This window comes from Erinaceus europaeus, unplaced genomic scaffold, assembly GCF_950295315.1.
Source record: "Erinaceus europaeus unplaced genomic scaffold, mEriEur2.1 scaffold_679, whole genome shotgun sequence".
NCBI classification, from domain to species: domain Eukaryota; kingdom Metazoa; phylum Chordata; class Mammalia; order Eulipotyphla; family Erinaceidae; genus Erinaceus; species Erinaceus europaeus.
This window is the reverse complement of record NW_026647998.1, coordinates 23,639-36,321: the sequence shown is the minus strand read 5'-3', so window position 1 is coordinate 36,321 and position 12,683 is coordinate 23,639. Positions and strand designations below refer to the sequence as shown.

Below are 12,683 nucleotides of genomic sequence, written 5' to 3'. Positions count from 1 at the left end.
TCAGCTGCCCCAGGACCCCCAGACTCAGCTGCCCCGGGACCCCCAGACTCAGCTGCCCCAGGACCCCCAGACTCATCTTCCCCAGGACCCCCAGACTCAGCTGCCCCAGGATCCCCAGACTCAGCTGCCCCAGGACCTCCAGACTCAGTGCCAAGGGACCCCAGACTCATCTTCCCCAGGACCCCCAGACTCAGCTGCCTTGAGACCCCCAGACTCAGCTTCCCCAGGACCCCCAGACTCAGCTGCCCGGGACCCTCAGACTAGTTCAGAGGGCCAGCCTGTTATGTGTCTGGGGGTGGAGGGGCACACTGGTCAGTGGGGAGCACTGCTGAGGGGTGGGCCGACGCAGAATTGGGGGGCTCTGCAGCCTGGCACCCGCCTGTCCTGCAGATGACCCCTGGCTGGAGGCTGTGACAGTTCTCCATGGCTGACTCCCGAGTGAGTGTCGGCGGACCCACCCCCAGCCCCGCCAGGCGGCCAGCTGCAGAGGGCCCCTCCCGCCAGCAGGGAGCCCAGCTCTGAATAAATTTCCTGCGGGGGCCCTCGCAGGCCAGTCTCCTCACTCCCTGCAGCTCCACGTTCCTCCCCTGTCGCTCAGACCCCCTCAACCCACACCCAGCCCCGACCACACACAGGGTGCCCCCACTCAGACCCCCCACCCACATTCGCCCCCCCCCCCCGCACTCAGCACCCCCTTAAACCCTGCCCCCACAATCAGGATCTACCACACTTGAGCCCTCCCAGGTCCCCAGTCCACACTCAGGGACCCTGTTCTCAGCAGCCCCTCCCCACACTTAGGTCCCCTCGGCCCAAGCCCTGCCCTGCACCCAGGCCCCGCCCCTTGCTCAGACCCTGCCCTCACACCAAGCCCCCCCAGCCCAGGCCCAGCCTTAACTCAGGCCCCGCCCCTGCCCTGAGGCCCTGCCCACACTCAAGCCCCACCCCTTCCCTGAGGCTTGGTGTCCGCACACTGACTCCCGCCCCAGCGGCCATCTTTCCTTCTGCTTTTAGTCCCCTCTCTACTAGCTGGGACAGAGAGAACTTGAGAGGGGAGAGAGGAGACAGACAGAGACCCCTGCAGCCCTGCTCCAGTGATCATGCAGCTTCTCCCTGCAGGTGGGAACCAGGGTCTCGAACTCAGGTCCTTGAACATGGTGATATGTGCCATACTCAAGCCCCGCCCCTGCACCGAGGCTCCGCCTCCACACTCAAGCCCCCCCTGCACTGAGGCCCCGCCCACACTCAAGCCCCGCCCCTGCACCGAGGCTCCGCCTCCACACTCAGGCCCCGCCCTGCACTGAGGCCCCACCCCACACTCAGACCCCGCCCCTGCACTGAGGCACCGCCTCCAAACTCAGGCCCCGCCCCTGCACTGAGACTCCGCCTCCACACTCAGGCCCCGCCCCACACTCCGGCCTGGGGAACAGGCTCCTCTGGGCAGTGGTCAGTGCCAGGCTGGAACCATCTGGTGCCAGGTGGGCATTAGGTCAGGCTCTGCCCAGACCCTGCCAGACCAGCAAGGCTCTGGGCTCACCCTTGGGCGCTGGACTCCCAGGCCCCTCAGCAGGCACCAATGCCTTCTGTACCCCAGGCAGCTGCTGGCAGGAGAGGCGGACAGTCGCTCTGCTCTGCAGCAGGCCCGGGGTGTGTGTGCCCCTGCCCCGTCCGCTGTCAGCATGGGGCCTGGCATCCTCAGATGTGGGCCCTCTCGGTCCCAAAACACTTCCCCTGAGAGCTGCCACCCTGTGTCCGTGGCCGGACCGGGGACGAGGACGCTGGGGGGCTGGCAGGGGGACCGGAGGACAAAAGGAAAGGTGCCCTCAGCCGGACGTGGGGGAAGGGCTCCACGCCGTGCGCTCACGGCCTGGGTGGGGGTCAGCCTGCAGCTTCAGGACTTGGGGAGAGAGGCGGGGGTCTGGGCGGACGCAGGCTGCACCCGACACAGCGAGTCCTAAAGGTGAGCGCAAGCAGTCCTACGTGGGGGACAGTGATGGGGACACTGATGGGGGGGACACTGATGGGTGGACACTGATGGGTGGACACTGATGGTGGACACGGGGTCCTGCTGGGGGACACTGATGGGTGGACACTGGGGGACACTGATGGGTGGACACTGGGGGCCCTGCTGGGGGACACTGATGGGGTGGACACTGGGGGACACTGATGGGTGGACACTGGGGGCCCTGCTGGGGGACACTGATGGGGTGAACACTGGGGGACACTGATGGGTGGACACGGGGTCCTGCTGGGGGACCTGATGGGTGGACATTGGGGATCCTGCTGGGGGACCTGATGGGGGTAGGCACTGGGGGCCCTGCTGGGGGACACTGATGGGTGGACACTGGGGGCCCTGATGAGGGTGGACACTGGGGGACACTGATGGGGTAGACATGGGGGGCCCTGCTGGGGGACACTGATGGGTGGACATTGGGGGACACTGATGGGGTGGACACTGGGGGCTGCTGGGTGGACACTGGGGGCCACTGAGGGGGGGGACACAGGGGGTCCTGCTGGGGGACACTGAGGGGTGGACACAGGGGCCTTGAGGGGGACACTGAGGGGGATTCAGGGCCCTGAAGGGCGACACCTGGTGGGTGTACTCTCAGGTCAGCACCGACTCCCGGGCTTGTGCAGGGAGTGCCAAGTGGCTCAGCCAGACAGATGCCAGGATGCCAGCCGAGGGCCGCCCAGTGGGCAGAGGCAGGGCCTGCGGCCTGGACCTGGGTGGCCTCCACCCCCAGACCCCGTGTTCCCCCAGAGATTCAGACATCTGCTTTCTCAGTCATAAATATGTTTCGGCACTGACAGACAATAAATACATTTAGGGGTCTGTAGCGGCTGGCCCAGGCCCCAGGGCCCAGTCTGAGGGGTGCCGACCAGATGCAGTGGGCCTCCCAGGTGGGGCTGGAGCTGGCCAGGCTGGGGTGACTGACCGGTGGGCTGTGAGGAGGTGCCGCCCCTGTTTCTGAGCTGAGTTCTCAAGTCACTTTTCTTGGGGACAGACCCCTTGGAAGCCTTGGGCGCCACCCAGAGGGAGCGGCCTCTGTGGCGGGGAGGCAGGTGCGGACACCCCAGTCTGGCTTGCTGGGTGGCAGGGGGTGGGGGTCCCAGACGGGGGATGCCGGGGACCCGGGACCAGGGGTGCCGTCAGCCTGTCCTCATCCTCAGCACGCGGGTACGGGGCTCCTTGGCGCTGGAGTAGACCAGGAAGGCGCCGGCCGCCGTGCGGAAGGCCTCCCAGTCGCGGCAGCCCAGCGTGGGCAGGCTGTGCACAGCTACGAAACCCTCGTACCCCTGCCACCTGCAGGGATGGGGGTGGAGGAAGACGGGCGTCAGCCACAGCTAGCCGGCAGCACCCTGGGGGCACCCCCTGCAAATCCCCCCCCCGTTATATCAGGAGGAGGGGCTGGCAGCCTCAGAGGGAAACTGAGGTAGGAAGGGGCCCCCGGCCGGGGAAGCCCTCCAAACCCCATCTGTGCCCAGAGTGTCTCCCAGCAATGTGTCCTCAGAGCCCCCCACCCTGGGCACTGGTGACCCACTAGTGGGGAATGCCCCCCCTGGGCTGGCAGACAGCACTGCCCCCTTCAAAAGTGCTGGGCTCACCCGGATCAGAGAGCCTGGCCCACGGGCACCAGAGTGCCCACTTTGGCATCTGTCCCGGAGAGTGGGAGCCTCGTCTTGATGGACAGGGCGCCAGGCCCTCAGCCCCTCAGGTCCTCAGACCCCCAGCACCCAGTCTCCCAGAGCCCCAGCCCCCAGGTCCCCAGGCCTCCAGACCCCAGACCACCATGTCCCCACACCCCTAGGTTCCGTCCCCCCGCCCGCTCCGTGGGACGGCAGCTATACAGAGGCCTCTGTGTTCATCTTCTGAGACCGCCCCCCACCCATTGACAGCAACCTTGCGGCCTCACTAGAGTGTAGACTGGAAATAACAAAAAGTGACCAAAAGTCATAATAACCACCCAGGTGACCCTTAGAAGCCAGAAGCGATGGTGAGGACTGGAGGGTCCGGGGACGTGGGGACAGCAGGGGTGTCCCAGGGTGCTGGCCCTGGGACTCAGTGGAGGGTGGCGACACCTCCTAGGCAAGCTCCTGACACTGAGAGCCTGGTGGCCCGCAGGCTGAATCCCCACTCGCTCAGGCTGGGCGAATTCTAGCTCAGTGAGTGGGTCGCCCGGCTCCCGCACCTGCCCAGAGCTCACTGAGTGGGCCGCCCGGCTCCCGCACCTGCCCAGAGCTCAGTGAGTGGGCCGCCCGGCTCCCGCACCTGCCCAGAGCTCAGTGAGTGGGCCGCCCGGTTCCCACACCTGCCCAGAGCTCAGCCTCAGCGCACACCTCCCGCTGGCCACCCCGGGGGGCTGTCCCCGCCCTTTCTAGGGCGTCCTGGGAAGGGGTGCGCGTCCCTCCAGGGGGCCGGGGAGCTGTGCTGCTCAGTCCCCGCCGACCCCCGGGCTCCGCGCCTGCACCGAGGCCTGCCTGCCTGTGTGCCGGGCCCCGACTCCCCCACCACGCAGAAAGGCTGCCGAGGGCACCTGGTAGGGCACACAGCGCCCCGCGCCAGCCCAGGTTCAAGCCCTCGTCCTGCACCTGCGGGGGCCGCTTCGAGAATGCTTCAGGGGGTCTCCGTCGCTACCCTGTCTGTCTCAACGTCTCCCTCTGCATTCAGGAAATGATGAATACTTAGAAGAAAAAGGTCTAGAACACACCACGATTTCTAAAGACCCTCTACAAGACTGAGAGTCCGACGGACAGGGGGACCTGGCTCCTTTGGGGTTGGGGTACACTGAGGCAGGGGCGTCGCCCAGTCTCGGGGAGGGCTCACCTGTAGATGACACTGTTGACGGAGAAGGAGGTGCCGTCAAAGGAGTTGGCCACCACCAGGAAGTGGTCCTCACCCACCGAGAAGAACTCCCAGTCCAGGGCGCTGCCGGGGAGGGGACGGGGGACAGCGGCATTGGGGCGCAGCCGGAACTGGAGCCCACGCCACCCCCAGACCAGGAGGAGGCCCCCAGCACCGGCCAGCGCGGGCACCGCCCAGTGAAGAGAGACTCGGGGCCCAGCTGGCTGCCAGGGCACCGGCCTGCACGTCTGAGGCCCTGAGCTTGAGGGCCTAGTCCCACACGGGCTCTGGTCTCTCTCTCTCTCTCTCACTCTTCCTCTCAGGTCAATGAATAAACTTATTCGCATTTTATTTTCAGAACCCAGTGGCCAGAGCGAGTCAGCAGGCGGAGCCCAGGACTTGGCTGCACGGAGGCTCGCCCAAACCCTCTGCCTTCCCTCGCTCGGGAAGAGCCACCAGACAGCGTCACAGGGTGGCCTGAGGACAGGGGCAGCCCCTGCACCAGGTGCCCCACGGGCCTTACAAGGACCCCCAGGACCCCTGCCTAGAACCCTGGAGGCTTCCCCCAAGGTCCCCAAAGTCCCTCAATGCTGAGGACCCCACACTGACCCTCAGTCCCCCACTGACCCCCTGAGGACCCCCTCTGACCCGGAGGCCCTGCTGACCCTGCCCCGCCCCCGCTGACCGTGCTGCAGGCTGACCCCCCCCGCCCCCCCCCCCCCGGCCCCGCCTGGTTGGCCCCGCCCATCTACGCCGCCCCCTCTGGCCCCGCCCCGCCGGCCTCCCTGGTTCCGGCCCCTCCCCGCCGGCCTTCCCACCCCCGCTGGCCCCGCCCCACCGGCCCCGCCCCCGCCGCCCCCGCCCCTCCGGCCGCCCCGCCCCCGCAGGCCCCGCCCCTCCGGCCTCCCCGCCCCCTCCGGCCCCGCCCCTCCGGCCGCCCCGCCCCCCCGCAGGCCGCCCCACCCCACCGGCCCCGCCCCCGCAGGCCCCGCCCCGCAGGCCTCGCCGGCCCCGCCCCGCCGGCCTCCCCTCCCCCGCAGGCCCCGCCCCGCCGGCCCCGCCCCTGCAGGCCCCGCCCCTCCGGCCTCCCCGCCCCCGCAGGCCCCGCCCCGCAGGCCCCGCCCCGCAGGCCTCGCCGGCCCCGCCCCGCCGGCCTCCCCGCCCCCGCAGGCCCCGCCCCGCAGGCCCCGCCCCTCCGGCCTCCCCGCCCCCGCAGGCCCCGCCCCGCAGGCCCCGCCCCTCCGGCCTCCCCGCCCCCGCAGGCCTCGCCCCGCAGGCCCCGCCCCTCCGGCCTCCCCGCCCCCGCAGGCCTCGCCGGCCCCGCCCCGCCGGCCTCCCCGCCCCCGCAGGCCCCGCCCCGCAGGCCCCGCCCCCGCCGGCCCCGCCCCGCCGGCCGCCCCGCTGGCCCCGCCCCGCCGGCCCCGCCCCCGACCTGCAGGTGGGGATCTCCTGGAAGGGGACGAAGGCCTGGGCGGTGACGTTGAGCTCGTAGATGACGGAGTTGAGGACGTAGGAGCTGCTGTCCACGGGCGCGTCCAGGTCGTAGGCCTGGCTGTTGGCCACGGCCAGGAACACGCGTTCCCCGATGCGGAAGACCTCCCAGTCGGCCGCCCCGAACGTCTGGGGTGAGGGTGAACGGTCTGCCTGCCAGCCCTGCAGCCCCCGAACTCAGGGTCCCCACGCCCCCAGCAGGGCTACCCCCCACGCTGTAAACACTGCCTCCAGGGAGCCCTCCGGGGTTCACCAGGTGGAGCGGGCAGAGGGTCCGGAAAGCTACCTCCCCGACGCCACTGTCCTCTCAGCCCGGCCAGCAGAGGGGGCCCTTGCCCAGGGGGTGGGAGCACCGGCCACGTGGCCCTCTGCTTCCCCTGCGGCCACGAGGGAGCGGGAGCGGGTGGGGGCACCGGCCACGTGGCCCTCTGCTTCCTCTGCGGCCACCGAAGGAGCGGGAGCGGGTGGGGGCACTGGACACGTGGCCCTCTGCTTCCCCTGCGGCCCCAGGGCCGGCCACGCTGTGTCCTCGGAGGCGGGGCCCTGCTGAGTCGCCAGGTACAGAGGGGCCCTCACTGCCGCCAGGGCCACCCTGCTGCCCCGGGGGACGCCCAGTGCTTTGTGGCTGGGGACGGGTGAGAGGGTTCTGAGGGGCAGCGCCAGCTCATGGCGCTGGGGGCGGCCAGGGGCTTCCGGGAGAGCGTCTGGGGGGCGTCCAGGGCCCCCACTGGCACTGTGGTGGGTGAGGGGAGCCCCGCAGAGCCCAGGCTGCAGGCTCCTGGGGCCCCAGGAGGGCAGGGGAGGGGCGGGGAGAGGACAGGACCACGTCCAGGGCTGTGGCACACGCCGAAGACCCCTCCCCAGGAGGGCCCCCCCGCCCCCGCGTGGAGAGTATGGGGGCAGAGGACCCCACACCAAGGCCTCCCCTCCTCTCACGGTGGGTGGGGTTTCCCTGGAGACCTGCCAGGGGCGGGGGTGCCCCCAGGGAGAGGGCTGAGCAGGGTGGGGGCTGGGCCCATCTCTGAGGATGGGGTGGGTGGGTGCCCTGCGGCCAGTCTGAGTGTCTCTCCCCGGGGAGCTTCGGGTGTGGAGGGTCCAGGGCTGGGGAGCTGGGGAGCTGGGGGCAGAGGTAGGGGTGCGGGGCCACAGTCCCAGGGGCACTCGCAGCCCCGCCCGCCCGCGGCTGCCATGTGCCTGCATGCAGCCTCCTGGTGGGGCCGCGGGTGCAGCAGCCATGGGGATGCGCCGTCTCTGGCACACCGGCTGGGCCCGCGTGGGTGTCCGGGCGCCCAGCCCTGTCCCGCGGGCCTCGAACACCTCTCCACCAGGCGCCTGCCAGCCCCAGGGACGGGGTTTTGCCTTTGTGGGAAAGCTCCACAAGGCCCCGCCAGCAAGGGGCCCGGGACACAGAGAGGGAGGGTCCCCTGCAGCCCCCCCGCTCGGGCCAGAGGCCCTGCCCCTGCTGAGCCCTGATGCCACATGGGGGCTAGAGCCGGGTCAGCGGGCGTGTGGGGTAGGGCCAGCCCACTGGTCCTCCCTGTGGTCCTCAGGGTGCTTGTTGCTCAGGGCCCCACCCAGCAGCCGTGCCGCCCCAGGGCAGGGTCACAGGACAGGATGTGGGCTGGGGCTTGGGACCAGGAGGCAGAGGGGAGCCGAGGCGCCAGGGGCCAGAAGGGCCAGTGAGGGTGTCGGGCCAGATAGGGGTCAGGGGCCACCCGGGGTGTTAGGGGCCAGGGGCCAGGAGCCAAGGGTCAGGGGTGAACCAGGGTGTCAGGGGCTAGTCAGGGATCAGCCAGGAGCCAGGGGTCAAGGGCCAGGGCACTAGCTAGGGGGCATAGGGCCAGGCAGGAGCCAGGGGCCAGTGACCAGGATCCAAGGAGCCGGGGGCCAAAGGACATGGTCCAGCTTGGGGGCTGGGGCCAGAGACCAAGAGGCTATGGGGTCAGGGGGTAAGAGGCCAGGGCCCATCTGGGGGTCAGGAGCTGGAGCAGGGGGAGTTCAAGGGACCAAAAGCCATCGGGGGCCAGGGACCAGGAGGCAGCCAGTGGGTAGGGGGCCAGCCAGGAGCCAGGGTTCAGGGGTCCAAGGGGCCAGGGGCTTGCCAGGTGCTGGGCGCCAGGGGCAGAAGGCCAGCTGGGGGCAGGGGACAGGGGGTATCTGGGGGCAGGGTGCCAGCTGGGGCAGGGTGCCAGGTGGGGGCAAGGGGTAGGGGAAAGGGGGCCAGCTGGGGGCAGGTGCCAGGTGGGGGCAAGGGCCTGGGGGCAAGGGCCAGGTGGAGGCAGGTGCCAGGTGGGACGGGGGCGGTGCCGGCTCACCAGAAAGGACTGGAAGAGGCGGAAGGTGCCCAGCAGCCACACATAGAGACGCGAGTGCAGCCGCGTGCTGGTGCCGTTGAAGGCGTTGGCCACGGCCAGGAAGCTGAAGGGCCCCACCGAGAAGAACTCCCAGTCATAGGCGCCCGACGTGGCGATGGTCTGGTTGGTCTCGAAGCGCCGCGTGTGGGGGTCCCACTTGTAGATGACGCTGTCGATGTTGTGGTCGTCGCCTGGGGAGAGACAGGCGCTGAGGGGACGGGCACTGAGGGGCTGCTCTGTGTCCCCCACACGGGCGCTGAGGGGCCGCTCTGTGTCCCCCACACGGGCGCTGAGGGGCGGCCACTCTGTGTCCCCCACACGGGCGCTGAGGGGCCGCTCTGTGTCCCCCACACGGGCGCTGAGGGGCCGCTCTGTGTCCCCCCACACGGGCGCTGAGGGGCCGCTCTGTGTCCCCCACACGGGCGCTGAGGGGCCGCTCTGTGTCCCCCACACGGGCGCTGAGGGGCGGCCACTCTGTGTCCCCCACACGGGCGCTGAGGGGCCGCTCTGTGTCCCCCACACGGGCGCTGAGGGGCCGCTCTGTGTCCCCCACACGGGCGCTGAGGGGCGGCCACTCTGTGTCCCCCCACACGGGCGCTGAGGGGCCGCTCTGTGTCCCCCACACGGGCGCTGAGGGGCCGCTCTGTGTCCCCCACACGGGCGCTGAGGGGCCGCTCTGTGTCCCCCACACGGGCGCTGAGGGGCCGCTCTGTGTCCCCCACACGGGCGCTGAGGGGCCGCTCTGTGTCCCCCCACACGGGCGCTGAGGGGCGGCCACTCTGTGTCCCCCACACGGGCGCTGAGGGGCCGCTCTGTGTCCCCCACACGGGCGCTGAGGGGCCGCTCTGTGTCCCCCACACGGGCGCTGAGGGGCCGCTCTGTGTCCCCCACACGGGCGCTGAGGGGCCGCTCTGTGTCCCCCCACACGGGCGCTGAGGGGCGGCCACTCTGTGTCCCCCACACGGGCGCTGAGGGGCCGCTCTGTGTCCCCCACACGGGCGCTGAGGGGCCGCTCTGTGTCCCCCACACGGGCGCTGAGGGGCCGCTCTGTGTCCCCCACACGGGCGCTGAGGGGCCGCTCTGTGTCCCCCACACGGGCGCTGAGGGGCCGCTCTGTGTCCCCCCACACGGGCGCTGAGGGGCGGCCACTCTGTGTCCCCCACACGGGCGCTGAGGGGCCGCTCTGTGTCCCCCACACGGGCGCTGAGGGGCCGCTCTGTGTCCCCCCACACGGGCGCTGAGGGGCCGCTCTGTGTCCCCCCACACGGGCGCTGAGGGGCCGCTCTGTGTCCCCCCACACGGGCGCTGAGGGGCCGCTCTGTGTCCCCCCACACGGGCGCTGAGGGGCCGCTCTGTGTCCCCCACACGGGCGCTGAGGGGCCGCTCTGTGTCCCCCACACGGGCGCTGAGGGGCCGCTCTGTGTCCCCCACACGGGCGCTGAGGGGCCGCTCTGTGTCCCCCCACACGGGCGCTGAGGGGCGGCCACTCTGTGTCCCCCACACGGGCGCTGAGGGGCCGCTCTGTGTCCCCCACACGGGCGCTGAGGGGCCGCTCTGTGTCCCCCACACGGGCGCTGAGGGGCCGCTCTGTGTCCCCCACACGGGCGCTGAGGGGCCGCTCTGTGTCCCCCCACACGGGCGCTGAGGGGCGGCCACTCTGTGTCCCCCACACGGGCGCTGAGGGGCCGCTCTGTGTCCCCCACACGGGCGCTGAGGGGCCGCTCTGTGTCCCCCCACACGGGCGCTGAGGGGCCGCTCTGTGTCCCCCCACACGGGCGCTGAGGGGCCGCTCTGTGTCCCCCCACACGGGCGCTGAGGGGCCGCTCTGTGTCCCCCCACACGGGCGCTGAGGGGCCGCTCTGTGTCCCCCACACGGGCGCTGAGGGGCCGCTCTGTGTCCCCCCACACGGGCGCTGAGGGGCCGCTCTGTGTCCCCCACACGGGCGCTGAGGGGCCGCTCTGTGTCCCCCACACGGGCGCTGAGGGGCCGCTCTGTGTCCCCCACACGGGCGCTGAGGGGCGGCCACTCTGTGTCCCCCACACGGGCGCTGAGGGGCCGCTCTGTGTCCCCCCACACGGGCGCTGAGGGGCCGCTCTGTGTCCCCCACACGGGCGCTGAGGGGCCGCTCTGTGTCCCCCACACGGGCGCTGAGGGGCCGCTCTGTGTCCCCCACACGGGCGCTGAGGGGCCGCTCTGTGTCCCCCCACACGGGCGCTGAGGGGCCGCTCTGTGTCCCCCACACGGGCGCTGAGGGGCCGCTCTGTGTCCCCCACACGGGCGCTGAGGGGCCGCTCTGTGTCCCCCACACGGGCGCTGAGGGGCCGCTCTGTGTCCCCCCACACGGGCGCTGAGGGGCGGCCACTCTGTGTCCCCCACACGGGCGCTGAGGGGCCGCTCTGTGTCCCCCACACGGGCGCTGAGGGGCCGCTCTGTGTCCCCCCACACGGGCGCTGAGGGGCCGCTCTGTGTCCCCCCACACGGGCGCTGAGGGGCCGCTCTGTGTCCCCCACACGGGCGCTGAGGGGCCGCTCTGTGTCCCCCCACACGGGCGCTGAGGGGCCGCTCTGTGTCCCCCACACGGGCGCTGAGGGGCCGCTCTGTGTCCCCACTAGGAGCAGGGGGACATGCCCACCAGAGCCCCAGAACTCAGTGCCCACCCAGCAGCTCGTGTGCCCAGGGAGGCACTCCCTCTCTGTCTCTCTGCCTGTCTCTCTCCCTCTCTCTCTCCCCTCTCTTCCTCTCAGTCTCTGTCTCCCTCCCTCTCTCCCCATCTCTCTTTCAGAAAAACAAGCAAGCATCTTTCTGAATGGCAGCGGCCATGGAGGGATGTCTCTGTGGGCCTTCCCGGAAGCCCTTCCTCGCTGCGACAGATCCACTCATGAGAGGCCCCGGGTCTGAGCCCCTGTCAGCACAAGGAAGGGGGTCCCCTCTCTGTCTCTCTGTCCCCTGTATCTCCGTCAGTCTGTCTCTCACCCTAACATTAGAAAAAGAGCTGCCTGGAGCCCAGGAGTTGTGGGGCCGGCGGGCACCACCCAGTAACAGGAATAACAAAGACACCGGAACCGGGCCAGGAGAGACGGCTCAGCAGGTGGGCCACCCGCTTTCCCGGCCCTCAGTCCAGGGTCAGCCCTGGCACCGCAGGGGAGGTGCCGCCTGCCCTGGGGAAAGCTCAGGAGCGAGCTGTCTCTCCCCGCTCCCCCTGCACGGGCCGGCGAAGCAGAGCTGTGGCTTTGGGCCCGGCCGCCTGACCACCTACCTTCGCGGTGGTTGGCCACGGCCAGGAAATGCTCCCCGGCCAGCTGGAAGGCCTCCCAGTCGCGGGCGCTGTGGGTGGGCACCCGCTGGTACGGCCGGAAGCGGAGGCCCCTGCGGCTCCACTTGTAGATGACCGAGAACTCCCGGCCCTGTGCGTCTGCCTCCAGGTTGGCCACCGCCAGGAAGTTCTGGAGGGCACGGCGGGCGTCACCAGTGGTCCACACCCCGCCCAGCGCCCTTCCTGTCCCCGTCTGGGGGCCACGGGGAGCAGGGCTGCCTGCCCGCACACAGTGGGGGCAGCAGTGTGCCGGCCAGAGGCTGGAGAGACCTGCAGGCAGGACCCAGGGACTCAGAGGGTCCACGGGCACCCTGTCACCCCTGTCCACGGCTGCCGCCTTCACAGAACCCAGAAGAGCAGCCCGAGTGCCCACCAACAGGTGTGATGGAACATAGACTTGCGGAGTACTACTCTGCCATCAAAAAGATGCCGCTACATCCTTGCGGTCAACACGGGTGGAGCTGGAGGTGATGGTGCCCAGTGAGGGACAGCCTCAGGTCTTGCTCGTGGGGGCGGGGTGTCTGAGAAGGGATGTGGACACGCCTGCAGCCGCAAGGGCCGCGAGTGACTGAGAATGCGGGCAGGTGTCCGCAGGACGGGGAGGGGCCGTGGGGAGAGGGAGGGGGTCTCTGGCGTGACGACCGTAGGACTGGGGGTGCGCTCCTGACACCAGGGAGAGGCCAG

The 12,683-nt window shown here is 70.6% G+C and overlaps 1 protein-coding gene across 1 annotated transcript in view; it reads right to left on the bottom strand.

Annotated features, from left to right (window-relative positions):
- Nucleotides 1-2,774: 2,774 nt before the first annotated feature.
- Nucleotides 2,775-12,683, bottom strand: part of TSPEAR (thrombospondin type laminin G domain and EAR repeats) — a 23,150-nt gene continuing 13,241 nt past the window's right edge. Inside the window, exons 10-14 of the mRNA XM_060184627.1 lie at nucleotides 11,943-12,129; nucleotides 8,647-8,876; nucleotides 6,273-6,460; nucleotides 4,823-4,924; nucleotides 2,775-3,301 (exon numbers count right to left, since the gene is read on the bottom strand). Coding sequence (XP_060040610.1) covers nucleotides 3,148-3,301; nucleotides 4,823-4,924; nucleotides 6,273-6,460; nucleotides 8,647-8,876; nucleotides 11,943-12,129 — 861 coding nt within the window. The 3' untranslated portion in view covers nucleotides 2,775-3,147. The remainder of the gene's footprint in view (nucleotides 3,302-4,822; nucleotides 4,925-6,272; nucleotides 6,461-8,646; nucleotides 8,877-11,942; nucleotides 12,130-12,683) is intronic.